A 15,178-nucleotide genomic window follows, 5' to 3' on the forward strand; every position below is an offset into this window, starting at 1 on the left:
TAATGCCTCCTCATTTACCAATGGATCAACTGAAGCAGATGTTCTACCCACTCCTTGCCTGCATGTTTCACACTTAACCAAGTTTTAGTTTATGGATACCTCAAACCAACTAACCAAACAAGGCCCCCAGTTGCACAAACGTCGAAATAGCATGCAGATATCCATATGGAGGCTTGGTGGGGGTATGGTTTCCAGCATAAAAAAACAATATCCTTTTGCATTGAATCACATGTTATGCATTCAGCGTTCAGCCTTCTTACAAACGACCCACTGACCCTTGAATTCTTTTGTAGCCGTCATCTGTATTGTTTCTATCATGTTCCCACCACACTCCTCAGTTAAAGGGAAAACGAGTTGTGTAGACACGAAAGCCGCTATTGACTTTGTGAATGGGGAGTTCCGAGTGTAAAGGAGTGAAAGCCTAGGGCAAGGCAAGTGGACACTAGAGGTGCTATACAATTGTAGTGTGGCAAGAGTCTGTTACAGCTTGATCGGAGAACTGTCAAGGCCATTTTCTGTAGTGGTGGATATCAAACAGTGGTGTGTGCTAGCTCCCACTCTTGTAGTCTGTTCCAGAATGATGTAGAGGAGTTTATGGTTGGCCAGCAACTGGAGGTGCCCAGGGTTTGGAGGCCAGAATGTTCTGCTTGTGCCATTGGGTAGCATTGAGGAGGCGACTGGTCAACCAGATCCTGCCACTCAGCTGCTCCGCCCCACCACCAGTTGCCTGCCTTCCAGGTGGGTACTTGAGGACTCCAGATCACCTCCAGGTAGACAGCATTGAGGATGCTGCTGGTAACGTGACCATGCCCGGACACTCAGCTGCATGCCCACCACCAGCTTCCCGCCTTTGTGGAAACTACTTAAGAACTCCAGGCCAGCTCCAGGCAGCTGTTTAAATGACCAAGCCCTGCCACTCAGCTGCTCCACCCACCGTCAGTTTCCAACCTTCCAGACAGCTACTTAAGGACTCCAGGCAAGATCCAGACAGAATGCATTTTGGAAGCTGCCGGTCACGTAACCAGCCTCCGCCACTATGCCGCTCTGACCACCCTCTATTTCACCAGTCCTCCACAGGTGTCTTCAAAGCATGGGCAAAGACCAGAAGCTCATATTTTTGTACCTATTCAGCCCTGAAAGTGCCAAGGGCCAGACTCGCTATTCGCATTTCACAGAAAAAGTATTTGTTGCACAGCTATTTGCCAAAACACATCCCCATGTGTCTCCTCCCTCCACAGCCCATCCCCACCCCCTCTAGGATTCAAATGGTCAAGCACCCTGGGCAGCCATGGCAAGCCACACTAGCTAACCTCATCAATATTGCCTCTGCCCTCATCCAACACCCCGACCACTTGTGTACGGCCCCTCATGCCCATCAATGCTCGCTCAGCGGGCCCTCGCACCGCTGAGATCGGCAAGCTCATCTCGTACAACAACCTTGAGGCCCTCTTCATCATCGAAACATGATTTACCCGATCCAGCCCCTAAGTTTTCATCATCCTCCTATCTCCCAGCTAGGGAATCCAACATACCTACCGGCCATGAAGGACAGAAAGGGGAGTAGTAGTTATCCAGAGGAGTGTTTGGCCATGCTCCATCAATCCCTCTCCCAAAACAAGCTTGTTCGTATCACTGAACTGCCAGTTGGATTTATCTCAAATTAATCCATTACCTTCCACCTTATCTACAGACCATCTTACAGGATTGAATTTGCCATTGAGGACCTTGCCAACCTCTTCTTTGCCAAATTAGCACACACTAATATCTTTCTCTGAGATTTTAACATCCCTGAGTCTCACGCTGACAGCCACTTTGGAAGCACTGACTGGAACAATAGACATTGTGCTGTCTATACCAGGAACAAACTAAGGCAACACCATAGACCTATTCTTTATATCATCCTCCCTCATCAACTGTGCAGATCCTATCCCACTTGACTGGTTTGACCATGCTGCCATTCCACTGTCGATCACCCACTTCGACCACGGCCCTCAAAGGTTAGGCTAAACAGCCCCTCATTAAGCATCACTCATTCAAATCCTTCATATTCAATAATCAAAACCAGGCATTCTAAGACCAAACCATGCGCCTATTGGTACACCCCAGAGCTCTACTCCAACAAACTTTCAATCAGAGTTCTAGAGAAACAGTGACGCAAAAACTGTAACCCTGGAGATCTCACCAACATCAAATCCTTCTGCGACAACCAGAGTATTCTGATTACTGAGGCCAAAACTGTTTACTACTCCACCACTACTGTGACAACCTTTAACAGTAGGAAACCCCTCTTTGAGTAGTGAAGCATTGTATCAAACCCTCAATCAACCTTTAGGGGGTCAGCTACTCAGGACAAATCTGACAGAATAAACTCTTTGAAAAAACAGACAATACCCAACAGTTGATCAAATCGGCTTCCCCCAGCATTAGACCCCCTTGCACTACAGCATGCACACTGCCCCTATTGACTGAATTCTCTCCTCTCTCCCGGAATTCCTAAAGACGCTCACCTCCCTCAAAACTGCCTCCTACTCTGACAATATCATACTGGCTCCATCATTAAGCAATTGATGGACGCAGAGCTGAACACACTCCTGAATATTATGAATGCATCCCTCTCTGAAGGGTCATTTCAGGACTTGTTCAAGACTGGTATCATACTGTAAGAAGTGGGCATATGCAGAGCTAACATTATGCCAGGTCAGAAACATAAAACTAGAAGAGAAATATCGGAAATGATTAGGGGACACTAGGAAGAGGAATCAGTAAGCTGGAACAAGCAAGTTCTGGTCGGCCCAGTTGGCACTTGGCAGGTGCTAGAGGCGTAAGGAGGAACAAACAAACTTTAGGTAGGATACATCAGAGAGGCAAAGTTGAGGGGGGGAACCAAGACCCTAGGAGGAGAGACTAAGAAAGTCCTAGAGAATCAACCCTAAAGTGACTGGAAGCCTCTCCTCTGTGGCTCTGCCAGAAGCCAAAGGCTCAGCTCTTACCCTGCCAGCTAAGATATCCGAGTAGGAATTGGAAGTGCTGCTGAGGCACATGAATCACTCCCTCTTAGAGAAGACCCAACAAGACCTGCAAGGCTGGGATGGACTCCATCTTATGGACCTAAGAAAGGACGTGCAAGACAAAAACCCATACTTAGACTGAATTTAAGATAATGGTGTTGGATGCCCTGCAAGTTGTTCCTTCTGTGCGGAACACGTGTGTCCTGATTCTGATGGACAACAAAGTGGCCATGCATTTCCTCAACAAGTGAGGTAGTCAAGCGAGGTGATAGGGGGGTACTACCTCTGTGCAGGGCAGCAATGAAGCTGATGTTCTGAGGCCACTATGGTCCTACAGAGCTGCTAGAGGCCTTAGGCGGAAGAAGGACCCTTTAGGTAGGATAAAGAAAGGCAGAATTGAGGGGGGAACCAAGACTGGAAGACCACAAGTAAAGAGACTACCAACCTCTCACACTCAGATGAAGGCAACAGTTATGGTGTACTTCACAAGAACTTGTTGAATTTCGTCCAGCAGGAAGTTGTCTGAAAGGGTGGCAGGAGGAGGGAGAAAGACGGTTAATAAAGGACCATGCTTCAGAAGTGGTGGATGCCCTGACATGCAAGGACATGCGGAGGGGGTGGGTGAAGACCAATTCAGAGGGGTTTTGTACCAGACTTTGGGTGACAGAAAGCTGTGCTCTGCACTTCTTTGCCTCTACTTTGGCAAGGAAAACACTGCTGATCTTGCTTGACGCATGACCTTTTCCGCAGTGGGCAAAGAAGGCAAAATCCCAAAATGAAGGCCCTCTCGAGGCAGAGGAGGTAGGCAGATGTTGGCTGGCTAACCCAAGAGATTTTGAAGTGGCTTCGAGGTCTTCTACTTATTCAAATTGAGGTTACCACTGTTAAAACGCATATCCAAAGGTTCAGCCTGGGCATCAAGAGAAAAAACATAGGTTTGCATCTATGAACATCAGCAGATGATAGAGCACATACCCCTGTCTCTCGCCACAGTCTGCTGTGTCCTGGCCCAGCTGGTGGATTTTAAGGCTGCCTTCATCCCATCATTAACCATGGAGGTGCAATTTCCTCATCTTGTTCGTGGGGAGACCTTTTGCTGCCTCACAGATCATATTCCGCTAACAAAAGGCATATTTAGTCAGGAGACAGGTGGCGTTCACATCCCTCAAGACCAGGTTGTTAGAAGCAAACAAAATTCGGCCAAATGAGTCAAATTTCTTGATTTCCCTATCTGGGCACAAGGAGAAAGCATGGCCAACTTGGAACCCATTGTAGAGGCCTGAACTAGCAGACTCGCAACAGTCCCAGGATATGACCAACCTTAGCAACTGCTTGGTGGAAGGAAGCAAGAGTCTTGCCAAATGCAAAGGCCTGCGTGAAGTCCAGTTCAGAGGCAGTGTCCAGACCACTAGCATTCAGAAGGTCAGAAGCCAAATCTCTGAGGGCAGCTTCTTGGACGTAAAATGAGTCTGAAATTCCTCAACCTCTTCTACATCCTAGAGTTCCAGCCTGTGAGGGATGGGATCTACAACTAAATTTGGGCCCACATTTACAGAAAATTTGGCCTTATAGCCAGAATAAACTGGATCTCAGGTGTTTTAAACTGTGAGTGCATGAATTGGATTGGTAACATTTCTCTTTGTTGCTGTTTTTCTGCAACACTACAGAGATCTACTTCAGTCAGAAGAGCCACTGGCCAAGGCTACATCTCTGGCTGGTAGCATCTTGATTTCTCTTCTGGAGCATACGCAAAGGCTACCGGAGCCATTTGAGCGGAGTTGTCTTTGGTCTCCCTCTCTCTGACCTGGCCTTGAACTGGAGCTGGCAAAGAGGTCTGTCTTCGCATGCAGTGACGCACACAGACAGGTCTGACTTACTCTTGGCATGTTTTCAAATGTCCCAATATCTGCTTCTCCCAAAGCAAATGCCTTACTTTGTTTGAGGTGGATCACCCACTCGCTCCCTGTGCTTTCCACAGACATAAGTCAGGCACACCAAGGCTGTGTAAGTGAAAAGGGGACCTCAGCACGTTTGTACATTTTACAGCTTGGGGTACATTATGCCCTTGGCATGTTTTAAGACCTGCATACCTCAGCCGATCATGCAAGTCTATAAAAGGGACAGGGCCATAGTTGGAGTTTGTGTGTGACAAGACCTAAGCCTACGAATGGCGTGTGGTGAAGGTGGCCAAGGGATCGTCTCCACGCTGACACAAGTGTCAGCATCATGTTTCATGTCATGGCATCCTGCCCTGTAGGTCACTGAAACGTCACTCAAATGCATGGAACGGGGGCTTTGTCACGCAGGCGAGAAAGTAACACCACCCGTCATCATAAACAGGGTAAGCAAAGCAGAAATGCTCAATATCAGCAGTTGGCAGGCAGCTTTGCCCAGCGTTCAGCTGTATGAATCCTATGGTTTGTTTACCCCAGAGAGCAACATTTCCCATCCTGCTTAACTGCACCCAAATATTTATATGAACACTGCTGGGAATTCCTCTGGCAGCTTTCCACTTATTCTTTTTTTTAGCCTGTCTTGACAAGCAACTCAAAATATTCATAATGCGTAATATGCAGACCAAATGTTGCCATTATGGCATCTGTCATCAAAACGTTTGGTTAAACCACACAATTATCATGGGCATCTACCGACTTATATAACCATAGGGAGAAAATGCCAAACCCAGCTAAGGAGTATAAAAGTAATCTTTTTTTAGTATTCGTATTCATTGTTGATGAGTGGAAATGTAGAATCCTGCTAAAAGAAGCATACAATAAATGCATTAATACAAATATGCGAGGTGAATTAGCAAAATCCTTTATCCATATACAAATTCCAGGCAACAAAATGACAGTCATTTCTTGAATAATTTGTTGTAAGCTTAGAGTAGTTCACCTTCAGGAGCATCTGCATCACAGTCTTTAGACACAGGTGTTGTGGTGTTCCCCAGTTGTGAGTCAAAATATGTTGAATTGCGCTGAAAACAAAGACAAGCATATAGGACTCAAAAACAGTATTTGGAAAATAAACATTCTAGCAGCACATCAAACAGAAAATAATAAATCTCATATCACAGTGGACATCCATCAGAGTACCCTAATTGATCACAAACTCACAAGTTCTTGAACATTTTAAGACACAGGTAAATGTTTGGAAACAGCTCATGTTAACTCAAAATGCTCAGGTGAACTGCTGTTATGTCATGATGACTGTCAGAGAAAGCTAGGGGAACACTTTTTTTCTTACATTTTAAGTGCTTTAGTGAATGTATTATGTGTGAAAGTTAGATCTACTAAACAGCCCCACTTTCATTAAATGCTCTTTTTCTTAGAAAGTTATGTTATAGGACGAATTCAGGGTATTCGTCCCTTCTCCCCAAGGGGGAGCCTTCCCCATTGAGGTTAGGGAGGCAAGCCTGCTCCACAAGACCCTCCCTTAGGGGTTTGGGCAAGCAAGACCTTACTGGGAAGAAGTCCCCCTTTGGGGACGAGGTCTCCCGGGGTAGGGCAAGACACCAGTCATTAAGGACAAGACATTGCTGTTAAAAAACATTTAGGAACCACACAATCTAGGAAGCCCGCACCCCACAAGGCAAACAGACATGGTCAGATTTATACAAGTTGACCCCGTACAGCAAAGCTAGATGACAATTTCCCAAGCTTAAACTGTCGTTGGATAGGGTCTCTCCCCTACCACATAATTCGTGAAGCAGACCTCAATCTCCCAAGCCAAGGACATAATGCCACAACCAAGTTGAAGGTAATAACCGAACACTAACCCCATCGTACCCATCCTTATCGTCCCCCAACTAACTTCTTACCATTAAAATTTGCAACCTTACAACTCACTCACTACCTATCACATGAACATACCAGGTCATATACACTAAAACATGTTCTACTCTACTCTCTCACTATCAACAACCAAACAGCACTGCACCACAAACCAAAGGGCAGCTGTGACGAAATGACTTCTGCACAGGATGACAAGGGTGAGTAGTGGCTAAACCACCTACTCAGCCCCAACACTTCTACAAAACAAGAATGATCTCAAACTTAAATGTAAAACATGTCCAGCTAAGAGACATGGGTTGAGGAAAGGCTATACTCTTAGAAGGGGTGTGGAATGTGATCCAGTAGCAAGCAAAACAGCAAAGTACAATAGTTCAAAGTAAAACATATATCCAATCAAGATTCTATAAAAATATATCCTTTAAACAAACACAACAATGCCCAAATAACTATAAAAACAACCCTGAAGAGAGGAGAACAAATTAATTACCTCTTGGTAATGTTCTTTCTGGATGTTCCTCCCACAAATTCCACATCTAGGATATTCCTTTCCCAAGCATCTGTTCCTCCAGACACGTTTCTGCCACCATGTGGCACAGCGCGACTTCGCGACGGCTCTGCCCGACGCCTCTACAGGCCCCATGCTGGACATCACATTGGGGTCAGTATATAAAGCAGCGACGCACCCCGTGACCTTTTTCCCTAACACTCTGAAGCTGAGAAACTGTAGAACCGATGGGGTACCAGCTTCCTACAAAGAGGGGCAGGTAGGGAGGGCAATGAGGAATCCATGGGAGGAACATCCATCAGAAAGAACATTACCGAGAGGCAAGTAATTTGTTCTTCGAATGGATTCCTTCCTCCCACTGATTCCTCCACTATGATAGACTCCCAAAGCAGTACGGAAACCTGGAGGAGGGAAGAAGCAAGAACACCACCTAAAGCAGAAAACTCTGGAGAACTGTCCTACCAAAACAGGCATTCTGGCTTGCAAAGGAAAACGAGCAGTAATGCATAGAAAATGTGTACAAGTATAACCACATTGCTGCTTGGCAAGTATCCAGGACTGGGACTACAGTCTGCAGGGCAGATGTGGCAGTCCCACCCCTGCTAGAATGCACTCCGAGACCCTCAGGCACATCCTTAAGAGCCGGATCGTAGCATTCTGAGCTGCAGAGAATGATCCACCTGGACAGGGTTTGTTTGATCACAGCCCTCCCAGCACGAGCACCAGCATAACCAAGAAAAGCTGGTCATCCTTCCGAGCTTCTCTAGTACGAGACGTAAACCTTAAGGGTCCGTACCGGGTCCAGCAAATGGAATAATTCCTCCACCTTAGAAAGGAGATGTGTAGGAAAAAATACAGGAAGATGGATCTTCGGAGAGAGATGGAAATCCGAGACCGCCTTTGGTAGAAAGGAGGGTTTCACTCTTAACGTCGCCTTCACTTTGGAAAAAACAAATAGGGGGGTAAAACAGACAATGCCTGGAGGTCACTCACCAGACTGGCGGAACTGATGGCAACCAGGAAAATCACCTTAAGGGTGAGCAATCTTATAGAACAGGAATAAAGGGGCTCAAATGGAGTGCCCATAAGAAATGTTAAAACTTAATTCAAATTCCACACCGGAACCACAAACTGCAGGGCTGGAGGGGGAATGACATACATTACCCACCGTAGTGGTATTTCTGATGATTGTATCTGCTTAGATTCACATGCTGTGCATATCTCCGACATCTAGTGGTAATCGCAGAGTATTGCATATCTTTTTCGAAGATTGAAAGGGACATCGGCATGGGCGTGACTAACATTATCTCCAAAGTGACGTGTAGTGTACCCAAAACCCTTCAAGTGGCAAGGTCCCACCGGTTGTTTTTTTTGCCGTGAGGGAGCCTTATAGTCTGCGTGATCGAGTACAGAAGAGAGAAGGTGTAGGAAGTCTACGTTCCTTCTACTCCAAGAGGGGAGGAATGGTGGCCGCATGCAAACCTAAGCAGATGCAATCATCCGAAATACGATTACGGTGAGTAATGTATGTCTTCCGGTACTTGTAGATCTGCTTAGAATCCCATGCTGTGCATAGACTAGCAAGCAGTACCCAGAGATGGTGGTGGGATGCGTGAAGGAACAGTAGAAAAGAGAGGTCTTAGCACAGCTTGTCCCACCTGAGAATCAGACCTAGAGTGTGTATCTAGGCAGTAGTGTTGTGTACAGAAGTCCAGATTGCTGATTTGCAAATGGGATCTAGAGTAACATTTGCAATGAATGCTATGGTAGCCCCTGTGCCCCGAGTCGAGTGAGCTCTAGGCATGAAGGGTAGATCTCCCTTGGCAAGAGTGTAACACAGTGTGATGCAAGTTACGTTCCACTTGGAAATAGCTGACTTAGAGACAGGGTCCCCTTCTCTACCAGTTGCCACTGTTACGAAGAACTGGTTTCTCTTTCTTAGCAGCTTTGTCTTTTCCAGATAGTAAATAACTGCTCTCCTCACATCTAGTGTGTGGCGGTCGCTTTCTGCCACGTTAGTGGGGTTCTGGAAAAAGGTGGGTAGTTCTATGTACTGGTTTCATGGAACTTTGAGATCAATTTGGGCGCAAAGCGTGGGTGTGTGTGCAAAACCACCTTGTCTTTTGCGAATTGTGACAAATGGGTCCTGAACTGAAATGGCCTGCAGTTCACCAACTCTCCTTATAGAGGTGATCGCCACCAGGAAAGCGGTCTTGTAGGTGAGTGCCTTAAGGCTTGCCTTCTGCAATGGTTCAAAGGGAACTCCATTAGTATGGTAAAAACAACATTCAGGTCCCATCCGGGAGCTGGGTTGGAGATAGGGGAATGAAGCCTCTTTACCCCTTCCATAAAAACTTTAATCACAGGAATTATGCACCACAAAACCCTGCTCTAGGACATGGTGTATGCTGAAAGTGCGGCTAAGTGGACCTTTACAGAATTGAAAACCAGTCCTGAATCGTACAGGAGAGTCAGGTACAGAACAATATCTTTAGGTGAGCAATCAATAGGATTGAGGCGCTTAGCATTACACCAGGTAACAATGCGCTGCCACTTGCTGGAGTAGCAATGTCTAGTGGTAGGTTTCCTTGCTTCTTTGAGTAGGATGTTGGGGGCATGGATGTAGCGTCTCTCCCTGATCTTGAAACAGCATGTTGTACGGGCATGGCAGCTACCTGGGAGGTGAGATGGGAGAACCAAGGCTGGTGGGCCCACATCAGGGCCACCAGGATCATCGTGACTGGTTCCTGGTGCATCGTGTGCACTATTCTGTTGAGAAGGGGAAGCAGAGGAAACGCATAGGCAAATCTCCTTTATCATGTTATCCAGTGGCCATTCCCCTTGGAGCGGTTCTGTAGGTATCTGGAGGCGTAGTCTGGGCATTGGACGTTTTCTAGGGTGGCAAATAGGTCGATCTCTGGGAAGCCCCATTCTGCTAAGATGTTGAATAAAATGTCAGTTTGTAGCCGCCACTCGTGCTCTAAAGGTAGGGCGAAGTCCCTGCTGAATACATCTGCCAGAAGATTGAGTGCACCTGGAACATGTTGTGAGAGGAGTGCCCACTTTCATATGTTCTGGAACAGTCTGGGCAGCCATAGAGAGTGACTGCCCCCTTGTTTGTTTAGGTAGTACATGGCTGTGGTACTGTCCGTGAGGACTAGAACTGTCTTCCCCTGGAGGTGTGACTGGAAAGCCTTCAGGACCTTGAACACTGCTAGCAGTTCCAACAGGTTGATGTGATTGGATGCTACTGCTGAGACCACACGCCGTGCACCGTCTGTTGAAGGAGGTGAGCCCCCCACCCCGACAGAGATGCGTCTGTGGTGAGAGTGTCTTCTCCTGTGGTGGTGGTGAAGGTTTTCCCCTGCTAACGGTTTTCCCTTGACCACCACTGCAGAGACTGAACGAGGGCTGTCGAGACAACCACTAGATTGTTTTAATTGGCCGCTGGCCTGACACCTTTGGCTCGAGAGCCACTCTTGCATGGGGTGAATGCACAGACGAGCGTGAGGAACTAGGTAGATGCAGGAAGCCATCATCCCTATCAGTCGCTTAGCTTTGGGTACAGTCACCTGGTGACGAGCTACATAGTGAGGGATCTGGAACAGCATGTTTTTGAACCGTCTCGTTGGAGGGAAAGACAAGCCTGTCTTCTGTCCAAATTAGAGCACCTGTTTGACCTGGCTGGGGGTTAGGCTGGATTTCTTCTCATGGATAAAGAATCCTAGGTTGAAGAGGAGATCTACTGTCCTCTGGGCATTTGTCTGGCATGTTCCGTACGAATCCCATTATGAGCCAGTCGTCAAGGTAAGGATGGACTGGGATGGACTGCCTGCGCAGGTGAGCCGCCACTACCGCCAGTACCTTTGTGAACACCATTGGGGCTGAGGTAATTCTGAAGGGGAGAACCATGAACTGATAGTGGGTGTCCTCTATCATGAACCTGAGGTACTTTCTGTGCACTGGCAACATTGAAATATGAAAGTATGCATTTTTCATGTTCAATGTGACCATGTAATCCACCTGCTGCAGCAGTGGAATTACCTCCTGAAGTGTTGTCATCCTGAACTTTTGAGGTTTGACATACTTGTTCGCAGGGTGCAGGTCTAAAGACAGGGCGCATGGTGAGATCCTTTTTGGGTACAAGGAAGTACACTGAATAATTGCCCTTGTTTACCTGGAGAAGGGGGGACGACTTTTATGGTGCCCTTTTCCAGCAGGAGCTGAACCTCTTCCAGGATGCACAGGTGTTCTGGCGAAAGGCATCTGCTTCTCGGTGGGTGGTAGCGAGGTGGTCGGAGAAACTTGATACAATACTCATGAGCAACAGTCTTTAGTGCCCACTGATTTGAAGTGATCCCCTCCCAGGCGTGGATGAATGAAGACAGGTGACCCCTGACCGGGGAAGCATGGGAGAGGACCCGTACCAGCGACTCACTTGGAGGTGGAGGCCAGGGAGACTCTGGGAGTAGAGTTTCTGCCTCTACCCTTGCCCATACGAGAGCCTCTTTGCTGGTACTGGAAGTTGCCAGCGGAGCCCTGACCAGAGGACCTGGGGTATACCAGAGCTGTAATGACCTTGCGGCAAGCGGGAGAAGGGTTGGCCACGAAAGGATCAGCGGGCGTTAGAGCGGCTGCGCTGGTGAAAAGGTTTGGCCGTAATCTGGATAATTAACTTCAGAGTCTCATGCTCCTTTTTCGCCATTTCTAGGGCCTGGTCACCCCCTTTCCCAAATAGGTTGGATTCCTCCACAGGTTTGTTAATTAAGGAGGCTAGTGTCTCGGGTTTGAACCTGGAATTCATTAACCAGGCATGCCTCTCAAGTAGGGTTCCCTGGGCAAGGGTGCATCCAGCGGTTTCAGCTGAGTCCAGAGTGTTCTTGAGGATATTCTGGGTCACTTGTCTGCCTTCTGCTATGACCGCCAGCAGACGTGATCGGGGAGGTTCTGGAACCTCCTGAAGACCATCCTGTACTTGGCCCCACTGAACACCACTGTAGCTCAACAGGAGCGTGGTGTTATTGGCGATTCTTGTGGAGTAGGTTGCAGAGGCGGTGACCCGCTTACCCAGGGCGTAAAGTTTTTTGCAGTCCTTGTCCGGAGGGGATTCTGCAGTGGACAGTGGTATCCCTGCCCTTTTGCAAGTGGTCGTAACAATCATGGAGTCCAGTGTGGCGTGACCCCTGATGTAGAGGGGACAAGAGGGGGCTGGGCAAAAATGTTTTCCACCCAGTGCCCGACTGCCCGTATAAGAGACGGGGAAAGCAAGAAGGGACCAGGCACCTTTTAATTGAATTTAATAATGTGATGGCTTGGCTAACCAGAGTCTTTTCCTTGAGGATATCCTCCACGAAGTCCGAGCCTGGAGCAGCTTTGTGTGTAACAATTTTGAAATGGTCGGCTGCTCTTTTTAAAAGGGAGTTGAACAGCATTTGGTCGTCAACTGGTGACGAATCTCTCTGTGGAGAAGTAGGGGGATCTATACAGATGACGTCTGGGTCAGGGGTATGTGGCGGTGTGTGTCACCAGCCCTGGTCCTCGCCTGTTTCCAGTCTGGGTCTTGATAGACTGGGTTGTGATCATAAAGGTTAAACCCTTCATAAGAAACCTCTTGGGTCGGGTCATCAGGGACGTCCCCAAAGATATCCTCTTGGTGTCCCTGTGGTTCCTCCAAAGAGGAAAACCGGGCACCAGGGGAGGGGTGATTCTGAAATTTAGAGGGGATGGGGCAATAGTACACTTCTCTAGGTCTCTTCAAGGCTCTATCATATTGGTCTGAAAAGTCGATAAACTCAGCCATCTTAGCTATACACGTTCAAATCTCTCCCTAGTCCATTCTGAGGAAGCTGAAGGGTCAGGAGGTGTGAAGGGCTGCCTAGAAGGGGATATACTCTTATATAAGGCCTTAGAAAGAGGCTCGGGGGCCTCAGAATTGCCCTCTCGGGGAGAGGGGGTGCCTTTGTAGTCCCTGGCCATTGAAAGGGTATCCGAAATCTTCTTGCAAAGCTTTGGAGCGCCTTTGGACGGCAGGCCGATGACAGTGGACTTTTTCAGCACCTTTGGACGCAGGTCGACGACAGTGGACTTTTTAAGAGGATCACCTGTTCCAGAAGGAGTTTTATGCCCATTTGCTTGCCTCGAGGACATCGTCTTACAAGTCCCACTTCTTGTATCTCAGCCTCTCAGTAGGCAAGCATGAAGGTTCAGGCTGCTGAGGTTTGGGTGGAGTGCCCTGCCCCTCTGAATGGGAGAGCAAGTTGACTCCTCAGAAGGTGCCAGGGAGGTTAGATGGACGTGTCCAGCAACTCCGGATACCACATTCTCTGGACCCAGTCTGCAGCGATCAGGATCATTGTGGTTCCAAACAGGCGCAATCTCTGGAGAACCAGCGGAAAGACCGGAATCTTCAGGAAAGCATAAAGATGATTGAAAGTTCACTCAACCATCAGTGCATCCCCAGAGCTCCCTGACGAGGAAATTCCATGGAGCAGAACCACTTACACCTCCAGTTGACACTGGCAGCAACAAGGTCCACTTGGGAAGTTCCTCATTAAGAAAATTCCTCCAGAACTTCCTGGCAGAGCTCCCATTTGTGGGAGGCTAAAGTCTGTCTGCTCAAGGCATTTGATGCGACATTCCCTCGTCCAGCCAGATGAGCCGCTGTCAGAGAGGGACAGTTCTCCAGATCCCAGAACCACATTTGCATTGCTTCTCTGCACAGAGGCATGGACTACATATCATCTCGCTTGTTGAGGTAATGTGTGGTCACTGTGCTGTCTGTCAGTATCACCACAGTCTTGTGTTTTACAGAGGGGCGAAAAGGGCCAGTATGATCATCCTCAGCTCCAGCAAGTTGATGTGTGTCCGAGACTACACAGGAAATTACAGTCTCCTCACCATTAGGTCTCACAGGTGAGCACCCAAACCAATCAGAGATGCGTCTGTGATCACCATCACCGGGGGCCAAGGTTGGCGAAACAACACACCTTTCAGCAAGTTGTCTTGCACGGCGCAACACGCAAGATCCTGAGCCACCTGATCCGAGACCTGAAAAGGGTGTGACATTTGGCCCAGAAACTGCGACCTTTGGCAACCAAGAAGCCACTGACGCAATCTCATGTGCAGCCTCTCCTCTGGCATCACTACATGCAGGAGGCCATGCGGTCCAGAAGGTGCAGGAAGGCTGAGGCTGGGATATGTGCCTGGGATTGGAGGACATTGACCATCCGAAAGATCTTCACCACTTGATCCTCTGTTGGGAAGGCCCTGCCCAGGAGAGTGTCAAAGGCAACCCTGATAAATCGGAGGGACTGGGAAAGTGAAACCTGAGACAGCCCAGGCTGTCCAATAGAGTGCATGTTCCGAATAGGTGCTTCAACACTAGATCTGGTGAGGGTGCTCGGACGAGCCAGTCATCCAGGTAGAGAAAGACATGAATGCCCTCCGCTCTTGAGGCAAGCCACCACCACTGCTAGCAGCGTGGTGAAAACCCTGGGAGTCAAACAAATCCAGAATGGCAGGACCCTGAACTGGTAATGGTGTTGACCCACTATGAACCGCAGGTACTTCCTGTGCTTTCGATGAATCTGCACATGGAAATAGGCATCCTGAAGGTCCAGGGAAACCAACCAGTTCTGCAGATCGAGGGCTTGTAGAATCTGGGCTAGAGTAACCATCTTGAACTTGTCCTTGCGGCACAAGAAAATAGGTTGTGTACTACCACTTCCTTAGCTAGCTTGATTGTGCTTTTCAACAGCAGCTGACGGATCTCCTCCAGCAGAATGCGGATCAGAGACAAAGGGATGGCTGAAGGGTCGGGGGCGCTGATGGAATAGAAGGCAATATCCCTGCCCTATGACCTGTAAGGGTCA

At 48.1% G+C, this 15,178-nt stretch overlaps 1 protein-coding gene across 2 annotated transcripts in view; it reads right to left on the bottom strand.

Moving 5' to 3' along the window:
- The window catches only part of LMBRD1 (LMBR1 domain containing 1), a 1,758,308-nt gene that overhangs the window by 132,668 nt on the left and 1,610,462 nt on the right, over positions 1–15,178 (bottom strand). For both annotated transcript variants that reach the window (XM_069606201.1, XM_069606202.1), the window contains one exon: positions 5,904–5,985. In XM_069606201.1, coding sequence (XP_069462302.1) covers positions 5,904–5,985 — 82 coding nt within the window. The remainder of the gene's footprint in view (positions 1–5,903; positions 5,986–15,178) is intronic.

This window comes from Ambystoma mexicanum, chromosome 4p (assembly GCF_040938575.1).
Source record: "Ambystoma mexicanum isolate Mex_15411 chromosome 4p, UKY_AmexF1_1, whole genome shotgun sequence".
In the NCBI taxonomy this organism is placed as follows: domain Eukaryota; kingdom Metazoa; phylum Chordata; class Amphibia; order Caudata; family Ambystomatidae; genus Ambystoma; species Ambystoma mexicanum.